Genomic DNA, 22,504 nt, shown 5'->3' with positions numbered 1-22,504 from the left:
CAATTTATGATAAAGGTCTGTGGCCGAGAGAAAATAATATAGAAATGAGGTCAAGGGCAATGGAAATATGGCAAATAGGGGGAACAATCGTTAGATCTGTGTTCCATACTTGTATATGTTACAGTCAAACCTTCTAACTTTTGACATATGCAGCTTTATACAAATACTTCAAAACGCTATGAATTCGAATCACCTAGTGTCGCTTGTTTAAAAATATCAATGTAATGAGATGTTTATAATAAACATAATCAAACTCACATAATCCGATTTCGTGGTTGTCCCTGTTTTCTTATTTCTTACAATATTTTAATTCGGTATACACTTTATAAGATAAGTAGCGAATCTAGAATGACGTATAGATTGCAACACCCCCAAACCCCCACCCACCGCCCCCACCCGACCCCACCTTTGATGCATGGTAGTTGTATCCTTTTTTTCCTATAAACATTCATTTTCGATGTCGATTATGCATGCATATATACATATATACATTTGTCTTATCATCAACGTTTATCCTTAAGAAGATTTATTTTTAACGATCATAGAAAAGATTACATACATAGAATGATTATATTACTTATAAAGGTGTCCATCCTATTGTACGAGAAAATCACATTGCAATTGTGTGTTTCGATTTTTTAAGACTGTAAAGTTTAACTCTAATTTCTAGTTTTAACTAAATTTTGAATGCAAAGTAAAATTAAAATTATTTGTGTTCTATAAGAGTAGGAATTCTAGTGTTTGCTTATTATTTATTTGAATTCTAGACTAATCATATAAATAATAAGCCGTTGTCCTATGAAAGAACTTGTTTTCCAACGACCCGGTCACAAAACCCCTTTTTAACACTGAAGTTAATGATTATCAATTATAATGCAATGCGATTATGATTTTTTTTTTATTTGACGAAACCGGGTTATGCATTGTGAAATCTATGACCAAACCGGGTGGTAAACATTGACGAAACCGGCCTGTTCCATTTTGACATGACCCATTTCTTTCGTTCCATACTCAGAAATACAAGTATTGAGATGTTCATAAAACAAGTTTTGCAATCACCGTGTCAGTATCTATCTTCCCGTACCTTTCTTTCCGTACAATGTGAACAATTTAACGAGAAATTAAACAATTTCGAGGCAAGGTTCACTCAATTCGTCATTTTGGCGTCCATTTTTACTTATTTCTCCGTTAATATAGAACGGTTGTAGAAAATATTGCATATCACAATAGAAAATAGTTGTATATGTATATATATTCTTACATATCATAAAGAAAAATAAGAAAATAAGGAGAAACCTACCTTTCTTCTGTCTATTAATGTTCCGTCATTGTTCCGGATGTTAGATACCATCGAGTCCGAACAAATTTTGCCGGTGTGGTTTAGACACAGTGTATAAGTTAACGTTAAACAGAACAAGAAACTTTTCTTTCTGAACATTACATCACTGATTAGATACCTACAAATAGAAAAAAAAAACAAGACAAGTAGTATGATAGAAAAAAATAAATACTTACCTGTAGAGTGCGTAAATAGTCCGGCAGTATGCACATATATTTGTCCACAACAATTTACTTTTCAAACAAAAACAAAAAATGCACAAGTATATATCAAGTACACATGTATACAATAAAGCACTGCATTATTTCCATTGTATTGAATTGAAAAACTATGCAAGTAGCGTAGATCAGAAGAAATTCTCCACGATTCAGAATATATCGAAACACATTGTTTTATGCTGTGTTTCTGGTTCTACACTTAACCGTAAAAACATGAATGGCATTAAATTGTCCACCTTTTAACAGGTTGGATACAACCCACAAAATGGGGGACTGATCCCCAAATGAGTAACAACCTCTCATTTGAGTAAATCATTTCATAGTGATAAAAACAATATTTTCTAAAAATGAGTCTTTTTAGTTAAAATGGCACCAATTTATAGAAAATGGAGCAACTTCTTCCAAAGAACTATATTTTTAATATAGATTTTAAAAAAGTTAAAAGCATTGAAAATAGTCTTTTCTTAAGTTTTCATAGGATTGTATCTTTTTAATAAATCAAGATAGGGATAATCATCATGTAGAAAAAGTGCTGCATTTTTCATGAATATGTGCCATTTAACGAAAAAAGACTCAGTTTAGAAAATTTAGTTTTTTAGCACTACCAAATGATTACTCAAATGAGGGATTGTTACTCATTTGAGGAACAGTTCCCTATTTGGTGGGTTGTGCCCAACCTGTTCAATCGTGTCGAGTTCATGCTGTCAATTTAATATATATTTACATGATAGTATTTTCCTTTCAAACACGGACATATAATTCTAAATTATCAATTACCATGCGTTAATTCCTACACTATCAAACTATCCAAATTTATTTACAATGCATTTTAAAAAAACACATTACTTTCACGAGGTTTAATAGCGGAACAATTGGTTTAAGGTCACACCAGGTAAAAGGTAATCATTATGTAGGTTGTATAGATATGTGTAACAACTATGCATTACCTAAAATAATGAATCTGTATTTTAATTGTGTACCAATTGATGTAATTGTATTAAATATCTCTGAGTGTTATAAAATTGTAACTTTGTGTAGTGTGTTGAAACTAAAGTATAATCATAATTTATATATTATTAAATATGACATTTACAAATACAATTAATTTATGCAGTCTCAACGTAAATTCAAGAGCAGTTACCGCGCAGTTATAGAATGGGTTACCGCGCAGTTATAGAATGGGTCACCGCTCAAAAAAGTGTCATAAGTGTTTCGCAAGAAACACATTTTGATAAAATTATCGAAATGGATATAAATAGTAAAACAGAATATGCATTTTGTAGTCATGGTACTACGGCTAGAAGGGGTGTAGCTATCTTAATGAACAAATCATTAAGCTACGAACTAATTAGTAAATTTATTGATAGGGACGGAAGATTAGTGCTTATCAATGTGCAGATGAATGACTCAATTTTTACATTTATTAATGTATATTCACCTGTTACATACTGACCACCAAAGCGTATTTCTAAAAATTTAAGCCAGAAAGGGGGAATGGGTATTGGAAAATTGACAATTCAGATTTGCAAGATAAAGATTACCAAGAACTGATTAATACTTTGATAGATAAATATAATTTCGAAAAGGAAACATTAGATTGTAGATTATTATGGGATGGGTTTTAAATCGCGGTGAGGGAAGTAACCACAAATTATTGTAAAAATAAAGCAAAGTTAACCAAGGGACGGAGATATACTCTGGAAAAAGAATTGAAAGTAAAAATAAAATTAAGAAACGAGACAAATATAGATGACGGTGAAATAGAAGAAGGAACTAATGGTATTGAAGAAGAGCTAGATAAGATATATGAAGAAAAAGCGAAGGGAGCTCAAGTGAGATCTAGAGAAAAATATGTAGAGTTTGGTGAACAAAATAATTCTTACTTCCTTGGGTAAGAAAAAAGAGACAAGTTAAAAAAATCTATAAGTAAGTTAATGGGAGATAATGGGGAAATAATTTGGGATCAAGAGAAACTTTTAAACAAAATAAAAGATTATTATGAAAACTTGTATAACAAAAAAAGTTAAAACAAATATTTAACAGAGAAATATATATCAGCGATACAAAATTAGAAAATACCGTTGATGAAAATGACAAACTAATATGCAATGGGAAAATCACAGTGGAGGAACTGATCCACATATGGTATCTTTAAAATGAAATTAAATAAATCTCCAGGTCTTGATGGACTTACGGTAGAATTTTATAGATTTTTTTGGAATAAACTTAAATCACTACTGGTAAATGTCTTAAATACAGGATACGATAGAAACAGTCTTTCATATTCACAACGTACAAGTATATTAACTTTGATATTTAGAAAGGGGGATCTATTACTTTAGGAAAACTATCGTCCAATATCACTTCTTAATATAGATTTTAAAATTTCGTCATATGTTCTTGCGCAACGTTTAAAAAGGGTACTTTCAAAAATTGTAAATGAGGATCAAACCGGTTATGTTAAAAATAGATTCATTGGGTTTAATCTGAGACAAATCCAATTTGTAATAGACTACTCAGAAACATACAAAATAGAGGGAGCAATTGTTTTTCGTGGATTTGACAAAAGCATTTGATTCTTTAGAATGGTATGTTATGCTTGTATCTTTGAAACATTTTTGGTTTAATAAATCATTCATTAAGTGGGTTAAAACTATGTATACAGATGTTCAAACATGTGTTATGAACAATGGGTGGGTATCAGAAAATTTCTAAAAATTCACGGGAAATCTGGCAAGGCTGTCCTTTATCAGCATCATTCTTTGTTTTGGCTGTTGAAATTATAGCTTTTAAGTTGAGGAATAGCAACGAAGTAAAAGAAATCACTATTAAGTTAGATGGGAAAAGTCACAGTATAACAATTTCACAACTAGCAGATGACACAACATTACTTTGTAAAGATAAAAACGATGTAATATCTGCAATGAATATAATAGAAATTTTTGGCTCATTTTCAAAACTATTGGTAAATAGAAATAAAACAGAAGGATTATGGATCGGGAAATTGAAATAATGTTAAGATAAAATTGCGGGAATTAATTGGAGGGATACACCTATTTAAGCATTTTAGGTGGTTTTTTTTACTTGATAAAGATGAATGCAAAAAATTAAATTGGAATTGTAAAATAGAGAAAATGATGAAATTGTTCAAGACATGGGAAAAAAGGAATTTTTCAGTTTTAGGGAAAATACTAATTATTAAATCATTAATTTTGCCGTTATTTACGTTCTTGGGAAGTGTTTGCTCAACTCCTGAAAATTATCTTAAAGAAATAGAAACAAGAAGCTTTGAATATATTTGGGTTAGGAAGCCAGACAAAGTAAAAAGAAACTTAATAACACTTCCTTTTGAAAAAGGAGGCCTACAAATGGTCGATTTTAAAAGTTATTTTATATCGCTTAAAGCATTATGGGTATATCCACTAGTTAATGGTAAATTTGCCAACTGGAAGCTTATACCTTTTAAATATCTAAAAGTGTCTAATAATATTTTAGTTATATTTAATATGAATTTAAATGATATAAAACATTTAGAATATTTTAAATATGTTTCAGAATTTAATAGAGAAGTAATAAAGTCCTGGATTTTGACTGGGGGTGGGCAAACAAAACAGGCAGTGACATATGGTGATATAAGAAAACAAACAATTTAGGGGAATAAATTTATTGCACTTCATAAAAAAACAATTATCTTTGAAAACTGGATTAAAAGTGATATAATATACTTAAATGACATTCTAGATGACACTTTGTCACTATCAGAAAATTATATTTTTAACAAATTAAAGTGTAAGTAAACTGGATTGCTGAATTTCATAAATTGAAACAATCCTTTCCACAAAATTGGATTGACATAGTTAAACAAGAAAATTCTGTCCAAAGTAAACTAAACATCCAGAGAAATAAGATCACATGGAATGATCGTTATTTTGAGACTACATTTTTTTCAAATAAAATGTTATATGACTCTCTAGTGAAAAGTAAAAAAGAAACGTCAGTAGGGTTAAACAGGTGGCTCAAAATTCTAACATTACAAGAAGCTTGAAATATGAATTCATTATATAATTTTATTTTCAAATACTTAGCTGAAAATAAATTAAGAATATACAGATGGAAAATACTACAGTTTATTGTATCAACCAAAAAGCATTTATTACAATGGAAAAAAACTAATAACGGTGTGTGTAATTTTTGTAACATAGAAGAAAACCATGCACATTATTGTTTTCAATTGCTCTTATTTAAAAAAAAAAGTAATTTAGATTTTTCAATAAAATTACAACACATGATAGTTGGATACAAAAATACAGACAGCAAGTATTATCCAATAATTTTTTTTATTACAATTATTAGTTTTTCAATATATAAGTCGTACAATGTATCTGAGCAGAAAACAAAACATATAGACGTCTACAGAAATTTCGCAAATGAATACACCAAAAGAGTAGATACCAATATTAATGGACATAAGACAATAAGTCCAATGTTACTTTCAATTTAAAGAAACATAATCCATGAATAACTGTTTATAATGTTAATATAGAGTTTTGTAAACAAAATGTATGTCAATTATTTTAATCAGCTGATTATTCCCAGGGTAGTCAGTGGACTTTGATGAGACTGTCATCAAAGTGAGAGGTTTAGCGCTATAGAACCAGGTTTAATCAACCCTTTTCTACATTTGAAAATGCCTGTACCAAGTCAGTAATTTGACAATTCTTGTCCATTCGTTTTTGATGCGTTTTGTATTTTAATTTGTCCATGTTATTTTGACTTTCAGAATTGATTTTCCTCTAAGTTTAGTATTTTTGTGATTTTTGTAACAGAGTACGTCAAGAGAAGCTTGGAATCTTGATGATTTATGTAACAAGCAATATTTGATGAATAAAACTATTGTGTAGTTAAAAGAAAAAAAATGATAGCTTTAATAATCATTTGTTTTCAATATTTTATCTTATGCACAGTAATGTGGAGGAAGTTAAACTATTTTGACAGACAAGTATTTTTTTTCGGAATTGTTCCGCGTTTTGAAAATTGGGCGATTTTTTCACAGAATCTGAACTAGAATTTACATTAAATGTCTTTCACGATCCGGTACCAGAGCTTTTACTTGACCATTGTTCGATATTCTTTCACGATCAATTATCATCCGTGATTTCGAGAACTACTGGTCATAATCAAATCAAACTTGATAAAGTTCACTATAAGGTCCTAAATAAGTATTGTTACTTTGTTGCCATTTGTAAAAAACACATGACCGCCAATGGACTTTGAAGACACAAGGAAGCTATTAAAATGGTGAAGTTGAAATCATCCCTTCGTAAATTTTACGGACGCCATCACGAGTTGGTTGATCTGCTTACCCTTCCGGATCACCCTCAGTTTTTGGTGAGGTTCGTGTTGTTTATTCTTTGGTTTTCTATGTTGTGTCATGTGTACTATTGTTTGTCTGCTTGTCTTTTTCATTTTTAGCCATGGCGTTGTCAGTTTGTTTTGGATTTATGAGTTTGACTGTCCCTTTGGTATCTTTCGTCCCTCTTTTAGATTTTCAAGAACCTTCTCCTCATGAAGGTATTGAGTTTAAACTTAGTATATTATGTACATATCAATGTCACTAACAAGTGTTGCTACGTATTGATCTTATCAGAAATTCAAAATTGCCGGTTGTCAAGGCAACGTTTGTATTGAAACCCAATCGTAAACATACTCCTCTTCATTTGGAGAATGATAAAATTGTGTTAAGATGGGAAATATGTCAAAGATACAACAACTCGACCAAAGAGCAGACAATAGCCGAAGGCCACCAATGAACACTGTATGCAATCAAGCTTAATATTAAAGTTATAAACTATATCTTGCACCTAATAGAATGTTACTTTTAATCAAGTCTAATGAGACACATTTGAACTGGTGAGGGATTCCGTTCTATTTGGCATGTATGTATATCACCTCAAGCAGAAGTGTCTCTAACCCGAAGGGGTATGTGAGCTTTTGATATCGCTTGTCGTCCGTCGTCGTCAGTCGTTAAACTTTTTACTGATTATTTTCACACTGGTGCTTTGATTAGTGTGTATTCCACTCTAAAATTCCTCGGTTTTAGTTTGTTATCCCGATTTTGTTTTTTGTCCATGGATTTATGAGTTTTGAACAGCGGTATACTACTGTTGCCTTTATTTGATTATTAAACTAAGTTCTATTAGGTGCTTTTGTATTCAGATGCCCGCGATTCTGTTAGATGGTATGACTCTAAAAAATATAATGAAAAGGCATTATACAAACGAATTTAAACATTTTCAAGAGATTATTTATCATCGTCCAAATGTAAAGGTCTTATATATGTTTTTGTATCAAAAACATTTGAATGAATTTTAAGATCGTTAGCGGCAGCCATAGTAAATTGATAACACCTATTGTAAAAAAAATGCAATATCTATATTTTCTGTATAACCGTACCCGATTTTGAGATCTGCCTGACTATAATTTTCAACAATAAAACCAGAACTAATATGTTGCGTCTTTGTTGTATAAGAAACAAGAGTCATCTCATTCCAACTGATAAATGTTGTTCCGTTTTTAACAAGTCAAAGATAAATAAATATGTGATTATATAAGGGTATGAACACTAATTGACCTTTATTATTCTAATGTTTGAATTTTCGGCTTTCGTGCAATCATGCTACTCTTATGTGGTTTTTAATATTTTACCTTTCTACCATTGAATGGGTTCTGTTTCATATCTAAGTCTAATTAAATCCGATGTATTTGTGTAATGTAGTAAGTTTTGAAGTGTATATAAACATATAAAGTATTATTCCAGACCAGTGTTTGTTGTCATTTGTCTTTTTGTTAGTAGCTTTCTACGACGATCAAATGAGTCCTTTCTGTTTTCAAATTGTTGTTTTTTATTGTTTTCTTTTATAGATGTAAAACATCTGATACATATCATAATAAAGTTATATGCTTTATGAAATGTTTGACACCGCCATGTTCTCAAGTGCCTGTAGTTCAGTTGTTTTCGTTGATAGCTGTATGCAGTATTTATTTTCTTTTGAATTTGTTTAAATACAAATTAGAATACTTTATATTTTATCAATAGTATTCTGTTTACTATGATATTAATGGATAAAGATATGTGTATCTCTAGTATAAATTAAAAATTGTGAGGAAGCAACCCATTTAATAGAGTATTAAAAATAATTAAAATCTTCCCCTTTTTTTATTCGAAGAGATTGCGAATCATTCCAAATCACTTGATCTAAGTCAACATCAATAAACGAAAGAGTTTCTTTGTTATTATGAGACTGACTTCATGCAGAAAGAAAAATAAGAAGTTAGCGATATCCTTTAACTCTAAATGTTCTTTCACTAAATAATTCAAAATTTGATGACTATTTGGAACGCATCTATCCCATCGAACTAGATATAAAGGATACAACAGATACAGTTAAGTCCACCTCATATCTTGACTTAGATCTAGAAATTGACAATGAGGGTCGGTTGAAAACAAAACTTTACGACAGCAGAGATGATTTCAGCTTTCAAATTGTGACCTTTCCATTTCTATGTAGCAACATTCCAGCAGCACCTGCATACGGGGTATTGTCTCCCAATTGATACGATATTTTCGTGCTTGCATTTCCTATCATGATTTTCTGGATAGAGGGTTGCTGCTCACAAGGAAGCTATCAAACCAAGATTTCCAAATGGTGAAGTTGAAATCATCCCTTCGTACATTTTACGGACGCCATAACGAGTTGGTTGACCGTTAAGGAATAACCGTTTCACAAATGATATCGGATATTTAGTACGCTAGACGCGCATTTCGTCTACATAAGACTCATGAGTGACGCTCATATCAAAATATTTATCAAGCCAAATAAGTACGAACTTGAAGAGAATTGAGGATCCATAATTCCAAAAAATTGTATCAAATACGGCTAAGGTAATCTATTCCTGGGATAAGAAAATCCTTAGTTTTAATATCAAATTCAAAGTTTGGTAAACGGGAAATTTATAAAAAATGACCACATAATTGATATTCATGTCAACACCGAAGTGCTGACTACTTGGCTGGTGATACCCTCTGAAACGAAACGTTTACGAGCAGTGGCATCGACCCAGTGGTGTAAATAGTTATCAAGTGTACCAGGATTATAATTTAGTACGCCAGACGCGCGTTTCGTCTACATAAGACTCATCAGTGACGCTCATATCAAAATATTTATCAAGCCATGAATGTGACCTACCGAATTAGACTATTTACCGGATTTATTATCACATAAGCAACACGACGGGTGCCACACGTGGAGCAGGATATGCTTACCCTTCCAGAGCACATGAGATCACCCCATAGTTTTTAGTGGGGTTCGTGTTGTTTATTCTTTAGTGTTCTATGTTGTGTCATGTGTACTACTGTTTGTCTGTTTGTCTTCTTCTTTTTTAGCCATGGCCTTGTCAGTTTTATTTTCGATTTATGAGTTTGACTGTCCCTTTGGTATCTTTCGTCCCTCCATTCTTGGACTAACTTAAACCAGCAGATAAGTGCAGATGAAAGATATGAGATACGATAGTAAAGTCATTTTTATAAGTAAGGATTTGTAAACGTATTCCAAGGACTGTTTCACTTAACATTCTTAAAATAAAATGGCCAAGTTATAAATTTCGATTGTTTACTCTGGTTTCGAAGATAACATTTAAAGTTTCTATATATTATATACAGAATAATGTTCAAAATATAGTATAGGGTAAAACATATTTACAAACTTTGAAAACTAAAGACAAAAAATACACAAAACAGCGAATTATGGTAGATCTTAAAGAAGTATCAGCTTTCATCTTACAGAAAAAATAAGTAAAATATCAATACTGATCTCTAATAAGGCTACAGTAAGTTTTCATCTTTACTCGTATTGTATATGTTGAAAAAAATCATAACCATTGAAAACACTCACTGTTAACAAAAAATCCGGCTACCCTAGTTCAAGTTCGAGTGTTAATGTATTGTTAAAAATTATTGATGTTTAAAAATAGATTCAGATTCTATTTCTTTAAAGATATTAAAGACTCCATTCACGTTATAAGTAATGAAACAACGTAATCAGAATTGTTCGTTTCTTTCGATGAATCTTAATGACATGGTAAACTTTTGCACGAAACTAAACGCTATACGACACATAAGCGTATTCTTCTTTCCCTTAACCCTTCATCATAATTCATAGAAATGTTCACCATAGGCATATATCTCTGTCTCAATATCTCCAAGCTCTTACTATTCCCGAACAATCTTCACCGATAGACAGGTTATATCTTTATAACATGTCGACTTACAATAATTCAAACTTTTGATAGTCCTATTTGTCTTAAGCAAATAAAAGTCTCTTCCTGAGTAATATGGCATGTTCTAGATCAGCACAAACAGTCTTTCAAGTGATCTACAGGTGTACATTTCTGTTACTAATTTATTAAGACCGTAACACCAAAATATTGCGCAAGAAAGTTCAAATTCCATAAAGATTCATCCAAGGAGCCTAAATTCCTTGATCTTGAGACGGGACTTCGACGATAAAATAAGCTTGGTTGGTTCACAAAACTAAGAACCTATGCTGTTACCAAACAAAAATACTCAAGTGTTTCTTGATAGATTCTATTAAACTTAGTTTCAGAGGATTTTGCTTCTGCTTCTTTCGTTTTTTGTCGGTTAACATTTAATCGACCATTAAGTACTATGCGCAAACATAAACATTTGGTTTTATCATTATTTCAGATTGGTGTGTAGTTTATAGTTGTTCTTTGCTTCATTTACGTTTATACATTAAATAAGCCAAATTGTTAGGTTTTTCTTTTTCATGTTCACTTGCTTGAAGTTTGGCAATGGTCTGAGTTATAAAAAAAATCCTAAACAAATTTTGGAGATGGGAAGTTAATGGATATGACATTCCGTTTTTTGTTTAATGAATCTTATTAAAACGTATTTTGCAAGATACAATAATTAAAAAAAAGTTAAACTGATTTTGATATAAATAATGGCGCTGTAATGAATAACATAATTGTTGATGATAGTGCACAATGGGTCTGTTGTGTATTTTTAAGATACAGTTCTGTGCTGATCTTTGATAATTGAGAAAAAAGAGGACTCCGAGGTGTTAAATCATTAACAAAACAAATCAAATAGTGACAATAAAAAGGTAGAGAAATAAGGTAATCATTCTGTAATGTTTAACTATACCTCAACAACACAGTTTCGTTTATGCAAAATATCAGTTTACTTAATTGTAAGCTTTATAAGCCATTCTAGCGGGGTAACCGTAACCATCCCGAGGATCTTCATTGCCGAAAATCCATAAACCAAACCGAACTTTCTTTTTATGTTCAATGCGATGAAGCCCTGCCGATAGAGGCAGACTGAAAGTGCTAAAGTTTTTCATTCCTTTAGAAATGCTAAAAACACTACTTTGACTTTTTGAAGAATTTCCATCCAGGAAAAGCCCATCAGTAGCATCGCTCTGCACCGTTATGCTTATATAGCTGTCAAACCCTGTTGGTACTACGAAGTCATATTTATAAAGGTATTGATTTACACCCGGAATCGTCATCATAAAAGGATCCCCTTCGCTTTCACCTAACCCGTGTGGATATGACGTGACAAGTATGTCTTCAGATGATGAAATAAAAGAGATCGTGCTGTAATAAAAATCAAAGAAATCTCTTGCCTTAATGGTTTTTGATATTGTCTTGTTTCCAGTTTTAATTGTTAAATTCGTACTGTTTATTACCTGTATACGTACAGTGTTGTTCAAACGTGTCGATATATACGGAGTTATGAAAATATTATCTAGTTGGTTGGTTGGTAATACTGATTCTATAAATGGATTACAGTCACCAAGACGAATATTGGCTGGTACTGCAGTATTACACTGGTTACCACTGACAACAATGACTGCTTTTGATGATGTTACCATGGTCCAAGTCAGAGGTATGTGATAACTGAAGTGTGTTATACTTGTTTACTATTAGTCTAATCGTATCGTTGTCACTATACTGCTTGTTATCATATGTCATTGAACCACTTTTCAATTTCAAATTTATACTGACAACTGTATTTTGATAACATGGTGTAAGTGCTATCATATTTTTAAAAGAAGTAAATGCAGGTAGAGTTGGTATTATGTATTTGGTAGAGGCAAATCTCGTAAGCATTGATGAATATCCCCCTGAGACAAAGGTTTCGAAGATAAATCCGTAAACATTTATTCCTTCATCTGAGTGAAGTTCTACGCCAGCCATATGTATCCAATCAGACGGTAAAACACTTTTATTAAGATTATATTCTGTGTTACTTTTGTCCATAGTGAAAGTCTGGTGTTTGTTCTCGTTAAAATAACGCATTAAAAGATGTGTTGTATTTTCTCAAATTCTCGACCATTACTCGATCATTTCGATCTTTAAAAAGTAAAACACAACAATACTGAACTCAGAGGAAAATTAAAAAAGGAAAATCCAAATTGAAAAGGCAAAATCAAAAGTCCAAACACATCAAACGAATGGATAACAACTGTCATATTCCTGACTTGGTACAGGCATTTTCTAATGTAGAAAATGGTGGATTGAACCTGGTTTTATAGCTAGCTAAACCTCTCACTTGTTTGACAGTCGCATCAAATTCCATTACATCGTCAACGATGCATGAACAAAACAAACAACCTCAAAGATGACAAATGTCAAAAATAGGGGTACAGCAGTCAATATTGTGTTATCATCTTAATATCACTATAAAAACAACAAATGTAACGAAGAAACACAAAAAGGCATACATCAAATTTAACATACTCATTTTGCTTTTCTTATACGACTTAATTTATGTATGTAAACTCTACCCGTAAAGGATAGAAGGTTTTCAGTACTGGTGTAAAACTGCGCGTTTGAAATTCGCACAGGTAGACATAAAAATAATTTTGTCGTTCAAAGTATGACGGCATACATAAAACGTATTAAAATTTAAACTTGGTGCCTTTTGTTAGCTCTTATTCGTGTGTTTCTTTGTCAAATATGTTCTCCTATTTATTTGTATTGTAGTCCTGTAATGTTGTGTTGTCATTTAAATGTTATATATAACATGGACATTAAAGCGGGAGGTTTGACATGCTACAAACCCAGATTCAACTCACCAATGCAATGTTTTCTTTTAAAAAATGTCCTGTACCACGTCAGGCATATGGCAAGTGTTACGTTATAGTTCGTTTCTGTGTGTGTTACATTTTAACGTTGTGTTTCCTTTGTGTTGTGTGTTTCCTCTGATATTTGAGTGTGTATTCACATATTATAAGACGTGTCATGGTACTTTTCTATCCCAAATTCATTATATCCAGTTTCGATGTTATATTTGGTATTCTACCCGGAATTTTATTAATGCTTGGTTCGTTTCAGTGTGTGTTACATTTTAATGTTGTGTCGTCATTTTCCTCTTATATTTAATGCGTTTCCCTAGGTTCTGGTTTTTGACCCGGATTTTTTTGTTTCTATCGATTTTTGAGTTTTGAACATCTGTATACTACTGTTACTTTTATTTGTAAACAATTTGTACAGAACAAATACATGACCTTTTAAATTAACAAAAATTTCATGTCGTTTCGTGAACCGTCATTAAACTAATTGAATCCTAGTTCTAAACCTCAAGAGGGTATAAAAGAGGGACGAAAGATACCAGAGGGACAGTCAAACTCATAAATCAAAAATAAACTGACAACGCCATGGCTAAAAATAAAAAGGACAAACAGACAAACAATAGTACACATGACACAACATAGAACACTAAAGAATAAACATCACGAACCCATAACAACCTAAACCTTTACCATACAGAACGTCGTTTTCTATTTTCCCAAAGGCTGTTGTTCATTGTTCCGATTTTTATCCTGAGATCACCCCTCATTGTTGTTGGGGTTCGTGTTGCTCAGTCTTATTTTTTCTTCGCTGTCTTTTTGTTTACTAATGTTTGTTTGTTTGTCTGTTCGTTTTTTTTCTTTTGTAGCAATGGTGTCCCTCTGGTATCTTTCATCCCTCTTTTATATAGTCTTTCTAGTTATATTCTGTTTTGGGACTTATTTATCGTACATAATGATCAACAAGAATAATTTCTAAAATTAACCAGCGGAAATTTCATTTTCCCTAGCCCATCAACTAAAAGGCAAACTAAATGGATTACGTCCATGTATATGCTGAAAATGCTTTTTAAGGTCAAGCCAAATAACCCTGAGCTGGGCACTCAATCTCAAAGGATAAACTCTATTATGTGATGCATTCAGAAGTTATCAAACGACTGCAACGTAACATGAGAACACGAGTTTCGAACCTTTTCAAAAATTTCAAAGATGTTAATTTCTTTATTAGCTCTGCATAATGCATATATTATTTTTTTGGCTAAAAATGAATCACACATAAGTGTTTTAAATGTAAATAACATACTTTGAACCTACCTAAAAATCTTGAAATTCACAATAAAATTTGGGACTCCAACTTATATCCCTAAATAGTGTTATGACATTTTAAAGATGGCAAATATCAGACTCATAACCTCATCAAGACTATTTTGCTTGAGAAAATTAAATTCGGCAGTGAAGAACCAAACAGGTTATGCCACCCGTACCATATTGAGCTTTTGAACACTAGGGGTTTGCATCGCCACAAGATATTACGTGTAGCTCTCCTTCTATAAATTCTATAAATTCAAATTTGTTTTCTGTATGACTGCTACCTTTACTCAGCTTTTAAGATTTGTTTTCTTTCATCTCAATGATCGAAAAAAATCCAATTGTAAACCTACTAATTTATATATGATAACTTCAGCATGTTTACGACATATAAACTCCCTGGATAACCAAATGATCTTTTCTACAATGTTACAACTAATGCCTTCATTATCATGTTGTATTTAAACAAACCGCTTGTAAATCTAGCAAATTAAACTCCTAACCACGGTGTATTAACGAAAAGACTATAAATTAAGACTAGATGCGCCAAAGCGACACGAATGGCCCCGTCTAAAAAATTAGCGGAGCGGAACGACACTTTAACTTGATCTGTAACTCATCATGGTTAGCTCTTATACCAAAAATCAATAAAATTAACCCAATATATGGAAGCATTTAGAAAAAAGGTCCGTATGACTAACATTTTAAAAGTCCAAAGCCCGAAATTATAGCAAAAATTAATCGAGCAGAACGAAACTTAAACTTGATTTGTAACTTATCTTGATTAACTTACATGCCAAAAACGTCTGCATAACTGTGATTTTCAACGTTTTATTTAAGTTCAAAATCCGTAATTTCGGCAAAAATGAGCGGAGCGGAACGAAGCTTAAACTTGATCTGTAGGCGTTTAGAAAGTACTCCGTATAATGGTTTGTTGTGGAATCACGGAATGACGGAATGACAGAAAGACAGAAAGACGGACAAGGGTAAAACTATACGACACCGACAACTGCGTTGCGGGGCCATAAAACCGGTGTTTGACAACTTTAGGATTTTCTTTTTCTTACTAACAATTCAGAGAACCGAACTATTCATCAACGACATAACTCCTTACTAAACGGTTATTATGATTACGCAAGAATTGATACCTAAACCTGCCGAAAAGCCGCTAGTTATTTGAACTATATATGAATATATATACTATTCTTTTTTGATCGGTGCTTTTTGTTATTTGTCTTTTTTGTAGTTGTTTTCTCGTCTCGTCCGTTTTCTAAAAAAAGTTCATCGGAAGGTATCAAGACCTTGTTGATAAATATTCCGTATCAACTTCTCAAATAATACACAATGGTCTTGATGTATATATTCTGCGTACTGATGTTGTTTATCATCTTAACAACATGTTTTATTGTTCTTTCATTTGTCTCTGTTCTAGTATTAATATTACTCTTACTGTTGAATGGTTTTATGTGATATCAGTTTGACGTTGCTCGGTACTTATACATCTCGTCAATGTGTTTGTATCGGCTTTCATTTTTTTGTGGTTTGTTTTGTATATGCGACTTTTTGTATTTCCTTTCTTCTTATTACGTGACTCTGTAATTTAAAAGATCCCGTCAGTATTATATTGGTCTATTATATGTCATTATGATATATTTCTATTATGAATTACTATATACGTTGAACCACAAACGTCAAAATCATTCAATCGCGTAGTGGTATTAAATATTTTTGGATTCTCATAAATTCTACCTATAACTTTTGGACTAGTTTCAATATCGGTCTATTTCTGTAATTTATTCTTACATACTTTTGATTTTTTAACCCTGTATGCTTACATTGCCTATGTAAATTTTAAAACTGTTTGTATGCACATTGAACGACAAATTTATGTGACGTATAAAATTTTCTGACGTCAGACACTCAAATCAATTAATGTGTTCGTACCTGTAGATAGAAGATGTTTTTGTGTTCGGTTAAATTGTCCCCTTTTAAAATTGTTATACGATGATGACTGATGTACCCATATTTTGACTATTTTATTTATTGTGACTGTTTATTAAACGCATCATGTAAATATAACGGAATTTGATGAGACTGTTATTAAAGTGAGAGGGTTAGCGCTATAGAACCAGGTTTAATCCACCATTTTCTACATTTTAAAATGCCTGTACCAAGTCAGGAATATGACAGTTCTTGTCCATTCGTTTTTGATGCGTTTTGTTATTTGATTTTGCCATGTGATTATGGACTTTCCTAATTGATTTTCCTCTGAGTTTAGTATTTTTGTGATTTTACTTTCTGCTATGTTTAAATTAGTGGCGCCTTGTTAACGATTTTTTTCATAGTTTTTACAGATGTAAAACAACTGATACATTTCATTATAATGTTATGTTATTTGACAAATGTTTAAAACCGCCATATTCTCAAGTGCCTGTAATTCAGATGTTGACGTTCATAGCTGTATGTAATGTTGATTATATTTTGTTCTTGTTTGAGTATAAATAGGCTTGTATATATTAAATGCTGGTGCAATCAGATGTTTCTAAATATAGAAGACCGAACGGATAGCGTTGTTTTTATTAACGGCCAAAGTTGTGTCAATGAACGGTCTAAGTTGTCTTCAGTTTATATCTTCAAATCGACCAACAATTGCACATTCAAGGACGGTCGGAGTTAGTTGTCAATTAAACATTCAGAGATATATCCTGAGATGGTCCAATTTAGTTCTTTTTATATACGGTCCGAGATGTCATGAAATCAGACATGATTGAGTTTTGTTTCAAGGTTTTCAGAGTACAACTATTATCAACTGGAACTTTATTTTTTAACACTTTTTTTAGATTAACTATTCATCATAACCGTGTGCATAAAATAGCCGTATTTACACCATAAATTTTACTCTGAGTACATACACACCTGTGCACCTGCGAAAGTTGTAAGGCATGGCTGGACCTATATAATTGAATTCCAAGGACCATGGTTCAGAAAACTGTCATTTTTTTCTGGATTTTGCTATTCATTTTTTTTTTTCATTCATGCAAAAGGTGCAAAAATTAACTAAGTTGGGAATACGTTTGTTTAGCTCCCCTCATTTAATCGATGTTGTGCGCGGTATTGATTTAAAAGAACAATAGATGGACAATAGAAACCTGTAAACAATAGTTGATTTAAAATCTGTAAATGAGTGAATCGTATCAATGTCTTTTAAACTGTATTCTAGGCCGGTACTAAACAGAATATTTGAAAATATTGATTTGAGGGTTTAATTAAATTTTCGAAAAAGAAATAGATCAGCCAACCAATCAGACACTATATTTTAAATTACTTTACATCAGGTTTAATAGATAATAGATACATTTGACATCTTAATTACGACTTTCGTAATCGAAGAATCGTAAGGATGTACACATCTGAGGAGCCAACATTTTCTAGGATTGAACTTTTTTCTTAACCTGATTGTTGGGTTTACAAAACTTGAAAGAAATAATTTGTTAAGAAAAATCATATGGTGGTGTACACCCTTTATTTTTTTTTCTACAACCTTTTGAAAGCACACAATATTGATGATTTTCCACTTTTTCATCAATTTTTACGTATTTTGGGGCTATTATCATGAAAGAAACACAGTTCCACAATTAAACTTGTATTCATTCTTTCAATAAAAATGAAGTAGACCGATTTGAATAAATTTAAATTAAAAAAACTATAGGTTAATGAATAAAACGACAGTTATGTCAATTTTGTAATTCTGTGATAGTTAGCTGTTTCAAGTAAATAAATTATATTTTTTAATCTTCTTTTTTATAAATGACACACTACATATCTAAGAAATTTAAAAAGAAAATGGATATGGGATGTTCATATTTCTGGTAAAACTTTTTTGCAAAAAGGATGACTTGATTAGTAATAAAACTTTTAAAAATGATACTCAAAAACTACTTAAGTACATTGACTTCCTTCTTCATCATGAAAAAGCCGAACAGCTAATATTGTCAACTAAAATAAATAGAAAAATCCGTTTTTATTCTTTAAACTGTTGAGGATTTTGTTAAAAAAAAGATATAAACATAAGAGAAATTATAACATGACGCAAAACTGACTTTATCAAATTATCACTATGGGTCCGTTGTGTATTTTCAAGATACATTTTTGTGCTGAAAATTTGATAATTGAGAAAAAAGATGAGGTGTTAAATCATTAACAAAACAAAACAAATAGTGACAATACAAAATTAAATAAATAATTTAATCATTCTTTATTGTTTAATTATAACTCAACAACACACTTTTGGATTTAAGTAACATATGATTATTAGTTAGTTTGTGTTTTATAAGCCATTCCAGCTGGGTAACCGTATCCATCATTCAATCCGTTACCGTAAACCCATAAACCGAATCTAATGTTTTGTCTATGTTCAATATGATGAAAACCTGTTTTTATTGGCATACTGAAAGTACTGAAATTATATAAGCCTTCTGAAATACTGAAAACATTACTTCGATTATTTGAAGGATTTCCATCAAGCAAAAACCCATTAATAGCATCGCTCTGTACCGTTATGCTGATGAAGCTGTCCAACCCAATTGGAACTACGAAATCATATTTATAAAGGTATTGATTTACACCGGGAATCGTCATCATAAATGGATCTCCTTTGTATCCACTTAACCCGTGTGGATATGACATGACAAGTATGTCATCAGATGATGAAATAAAAGAGATCGTGTTGTAATAAAAATCGAAGAAATCTCTTGCGTTAATGGTTTTTGATATTGTCTTGTTACCAGTTTTAATGGTTAAATTCGTACTGTTTATTACCTGTATACGTACAGTGTTGTTCAAACGTGTCGATATATACGGAGTAATAAACACACTATCAAATTGATTAGTTGGTAATACTGATTCTATAAATGGATTACAGCTACCTAAACTAATATTATCTGGTACTGCAGTATTACACTGATTACCACTGACTACAATTACTGGTTGTGATGATGTTACCATGGTTCCTGATAGGTCTGATGAAGTTGATAACTGAAATGTGTTATACTTGTTTACCATTATTCTAATCGTATCGTTGTTACTATACTGCTTGTTGTCATATGTTACAGATCCACTTTTCAATTTCAAATTTATACTGACAACTGTATTTTGATAACATGGTGTAAGTACTATCATATTTTCAGAAAAAAGACCAAAGAAAAATGCAGGTAGAGTTGGTATAATGTATTTAGTAGAGGCAAATCTCGTAGGCATTGATGAATAGCCCCCTGAGACTCCGGCTGCGAAGACAAATCCGTAAACATTTATTCCTTTATCTGAGTGAAGTTCTACTCCAGCTGGATGTATTCCATCAGACGGTAAAACACTTTTACTCAGATTATATTCTGTTTTACTTTTGTCCATAGTGATAGTCTGAATTTTGTTCTCGTTGAAATAACGAATTGAAAGACGTGTTGTATTTTCTGATGCTACCAACATTTTCGGCGTTGTCGGCCAACCAGAGATTCCTTCTTGAAAAATTACCATGAAACTTGTGTCTTTTCCATCTGTATTGAATATATTAGATAATAACAAATATTTGGATGAAATGATTCAACAGAAAACAAAGAATTTTGGTAATACATAAGTCATACAAGTGTCTTAAAAGTATCTTTTGAATTTAATAATAATAAAATTCTAATATACTTCAAGTGAACTGGGGTTTTAATTGTGACAAACTCTAGATTTCAGCATTTGTTTTTTATGGTGTAACGTTTTGTTTACAAGTATCTTGACAATTAGACAATCGTCCATCAACGAAAATTATGTGAACTAAAACAGTTAACAATGAGCAAAACTCATATAATATTTTAGTCCATGAGTACCACATGTTAAACAATGTATTTGATAGTACTATCAGTGTGAATTTATTGACGTAGATACTCTTTCCGAATGGATTTAGCCTGTGTGGTCGTTGATACAAACCCAGGGTGCGTCGATCTTTGAAGACCCAAATGTTGCAAAACACTTTTTCTACCTCCATGACAAATATGTTGTTGTCCCCGCATATAAAGCCCCAAATAAAATACATTTTTGTGTGTAAATCTCATTACATAAACTGCTTGATAGATGAATTAGGTATTGACAATTCACTTGGAAACTTAACAAATACCATCACGCACTTTAAATCCTTGATACTCATAGGTCTGTTCTATGTTCCTTTGGAATTTCAACCAAAGATGAAAAACTGGAACTCCATCACTGTATTGGATACCTAAACTACTTAAGTGTCCTTACAAACAACAGTATATTGCTGGGTCTTACAAGTGCTACACGAAACCTCTTTCTAAATTATTAATATTTATTTTATCAGCAATCAAAGCCGGGCTTCAAAGATATTGGGTAATTGTCATTTAGTTTTGCCATGTGATTAGGGACTTTCCGATTTGATTTCCCCCTGAGTTCAGTATTTTTGTGATTTTACTTTTTTCTAGAGGTTGCGTGAATCAGATGTGGATACTAAAAAATTCCAAAGATCTTTTAGAGTACATACAATCAATGACTCTTTCATCTTGCAATAGTATTAAAACATTTGACTTTTCTACATTTTACACAATTATTCCCAATTCCAAAGTAAAAAAAAATTGAAAGAGTTGGTATTGCTTTGTTTCATAAAACAGAATGGCAAACGTAGATACAAGTATCTTGTCTTAGGAAGGGATAAATCCTACTTTGTAAAGAATCACTCTGCTTCAAACCAACAATTCTCTGAAACTGACTCTATCAAGATGCTTGATTTCTTGATTGACAACATATACGTGTTTTTGCAACAGACTGTCGGAATTTAAATGGGAACCAATAGTGCCTCTCTTCTTGCCGACATTTTTCTTTATTATTATAAGGCTGACTTCATACAGGAACTTCTTACGGAGAAAGATAAGAAGTTAGCAATATCATTTAACTTTACGTTCCGCTATATAGATGATGTTCTCTCACTAAATAATACAATCTTTGGTGACTGTGTTAATCTATACCATCGAACTAGAGATAAAGGATACTATAGATACAGTTAAAGGGAAAATTCGCAAAAAAAATAAAATTTGATATTATGTTTATCCTAAATAAATAAGCATATTCCCAAAATATTAAAGGTTTATTCGTCTAGATAAGTGAGTTATTAGATTTTTAAAATCGACTCTCAATTCTCGGGAAGACGCCATCTTGAAAACTAATGACCAAGGATATCTAATTACCACAAAGTCCTAGTATCCAGCATGACATGTCCGTAAATCAGTGTTCAAATGACTTGTCAAGCTGATGGATGTTCTACCCGACCAAGTAATGGAAGAAGTCTACATAGTTTCCAAAATCATCAAATCAAGTAATGGTTCACTAAGATTGATAAGAATATTTCAAAAAAATAATTTTAATTTTTTTAGAGGGTTAAATATTCAGCGTACAATGGTGAAGTCAGGTTGAAAAGCTGTAAATGACAAAAG

At 31.7% G+C, this 22,504-nt stretch overlaps 1 protein-coding gene across 2 annotated transcripts in view; it reads right to left on the bottom strand.

The window, feature by feature from the left end:
* The window catches only part of LOC139491851 (IgGFc-binding protein-like), a 64,167-nt gene that overhangs the window by 19,002 nt on the left and 22,661 nt on the right, over positions 1-22,504 (bottom strand). The window contains exon 10 of one of the 2 annotated variants that reach the window (XM_071279752.1): positions 19,264-20,572. The exons of the other annotated variant lie outside the window; for it this stretch is intronic. Within the exon in view, the coding sequence (XP_071135853.1) occupies positions 19,335-20,572 (1,238 nt within the window). The 3' untranslated portion in view covers positions 19,264-19,334. Of the gene's footprint in view, positions 1-19,263; positions 20,573-22,504 lie in introns of those variants that run through there. 2 annotated transcript variants of the gene reach the window in all.

The sequence above is a fragment of the Mytilus edulis genome, chromosome 10, assembly GCF_963676685.1.
Source record: "Mytilus edulis chromosome 10, xbMytEdul2.2, whole genome shotgun sequence".
In the NCBI taxonomy this organism is placed as follows: domain Eukaryota; kingdom Metazoa; phylum Mollusca; class Bivalvia; order Mytilida; family Mytilidae; genus Mytilus; species Mytilus edulis.
Note: the sequence above shows the minus strand (reverse complement) of the source record. Positions and strands in the feature narration are given on the sequence as shown.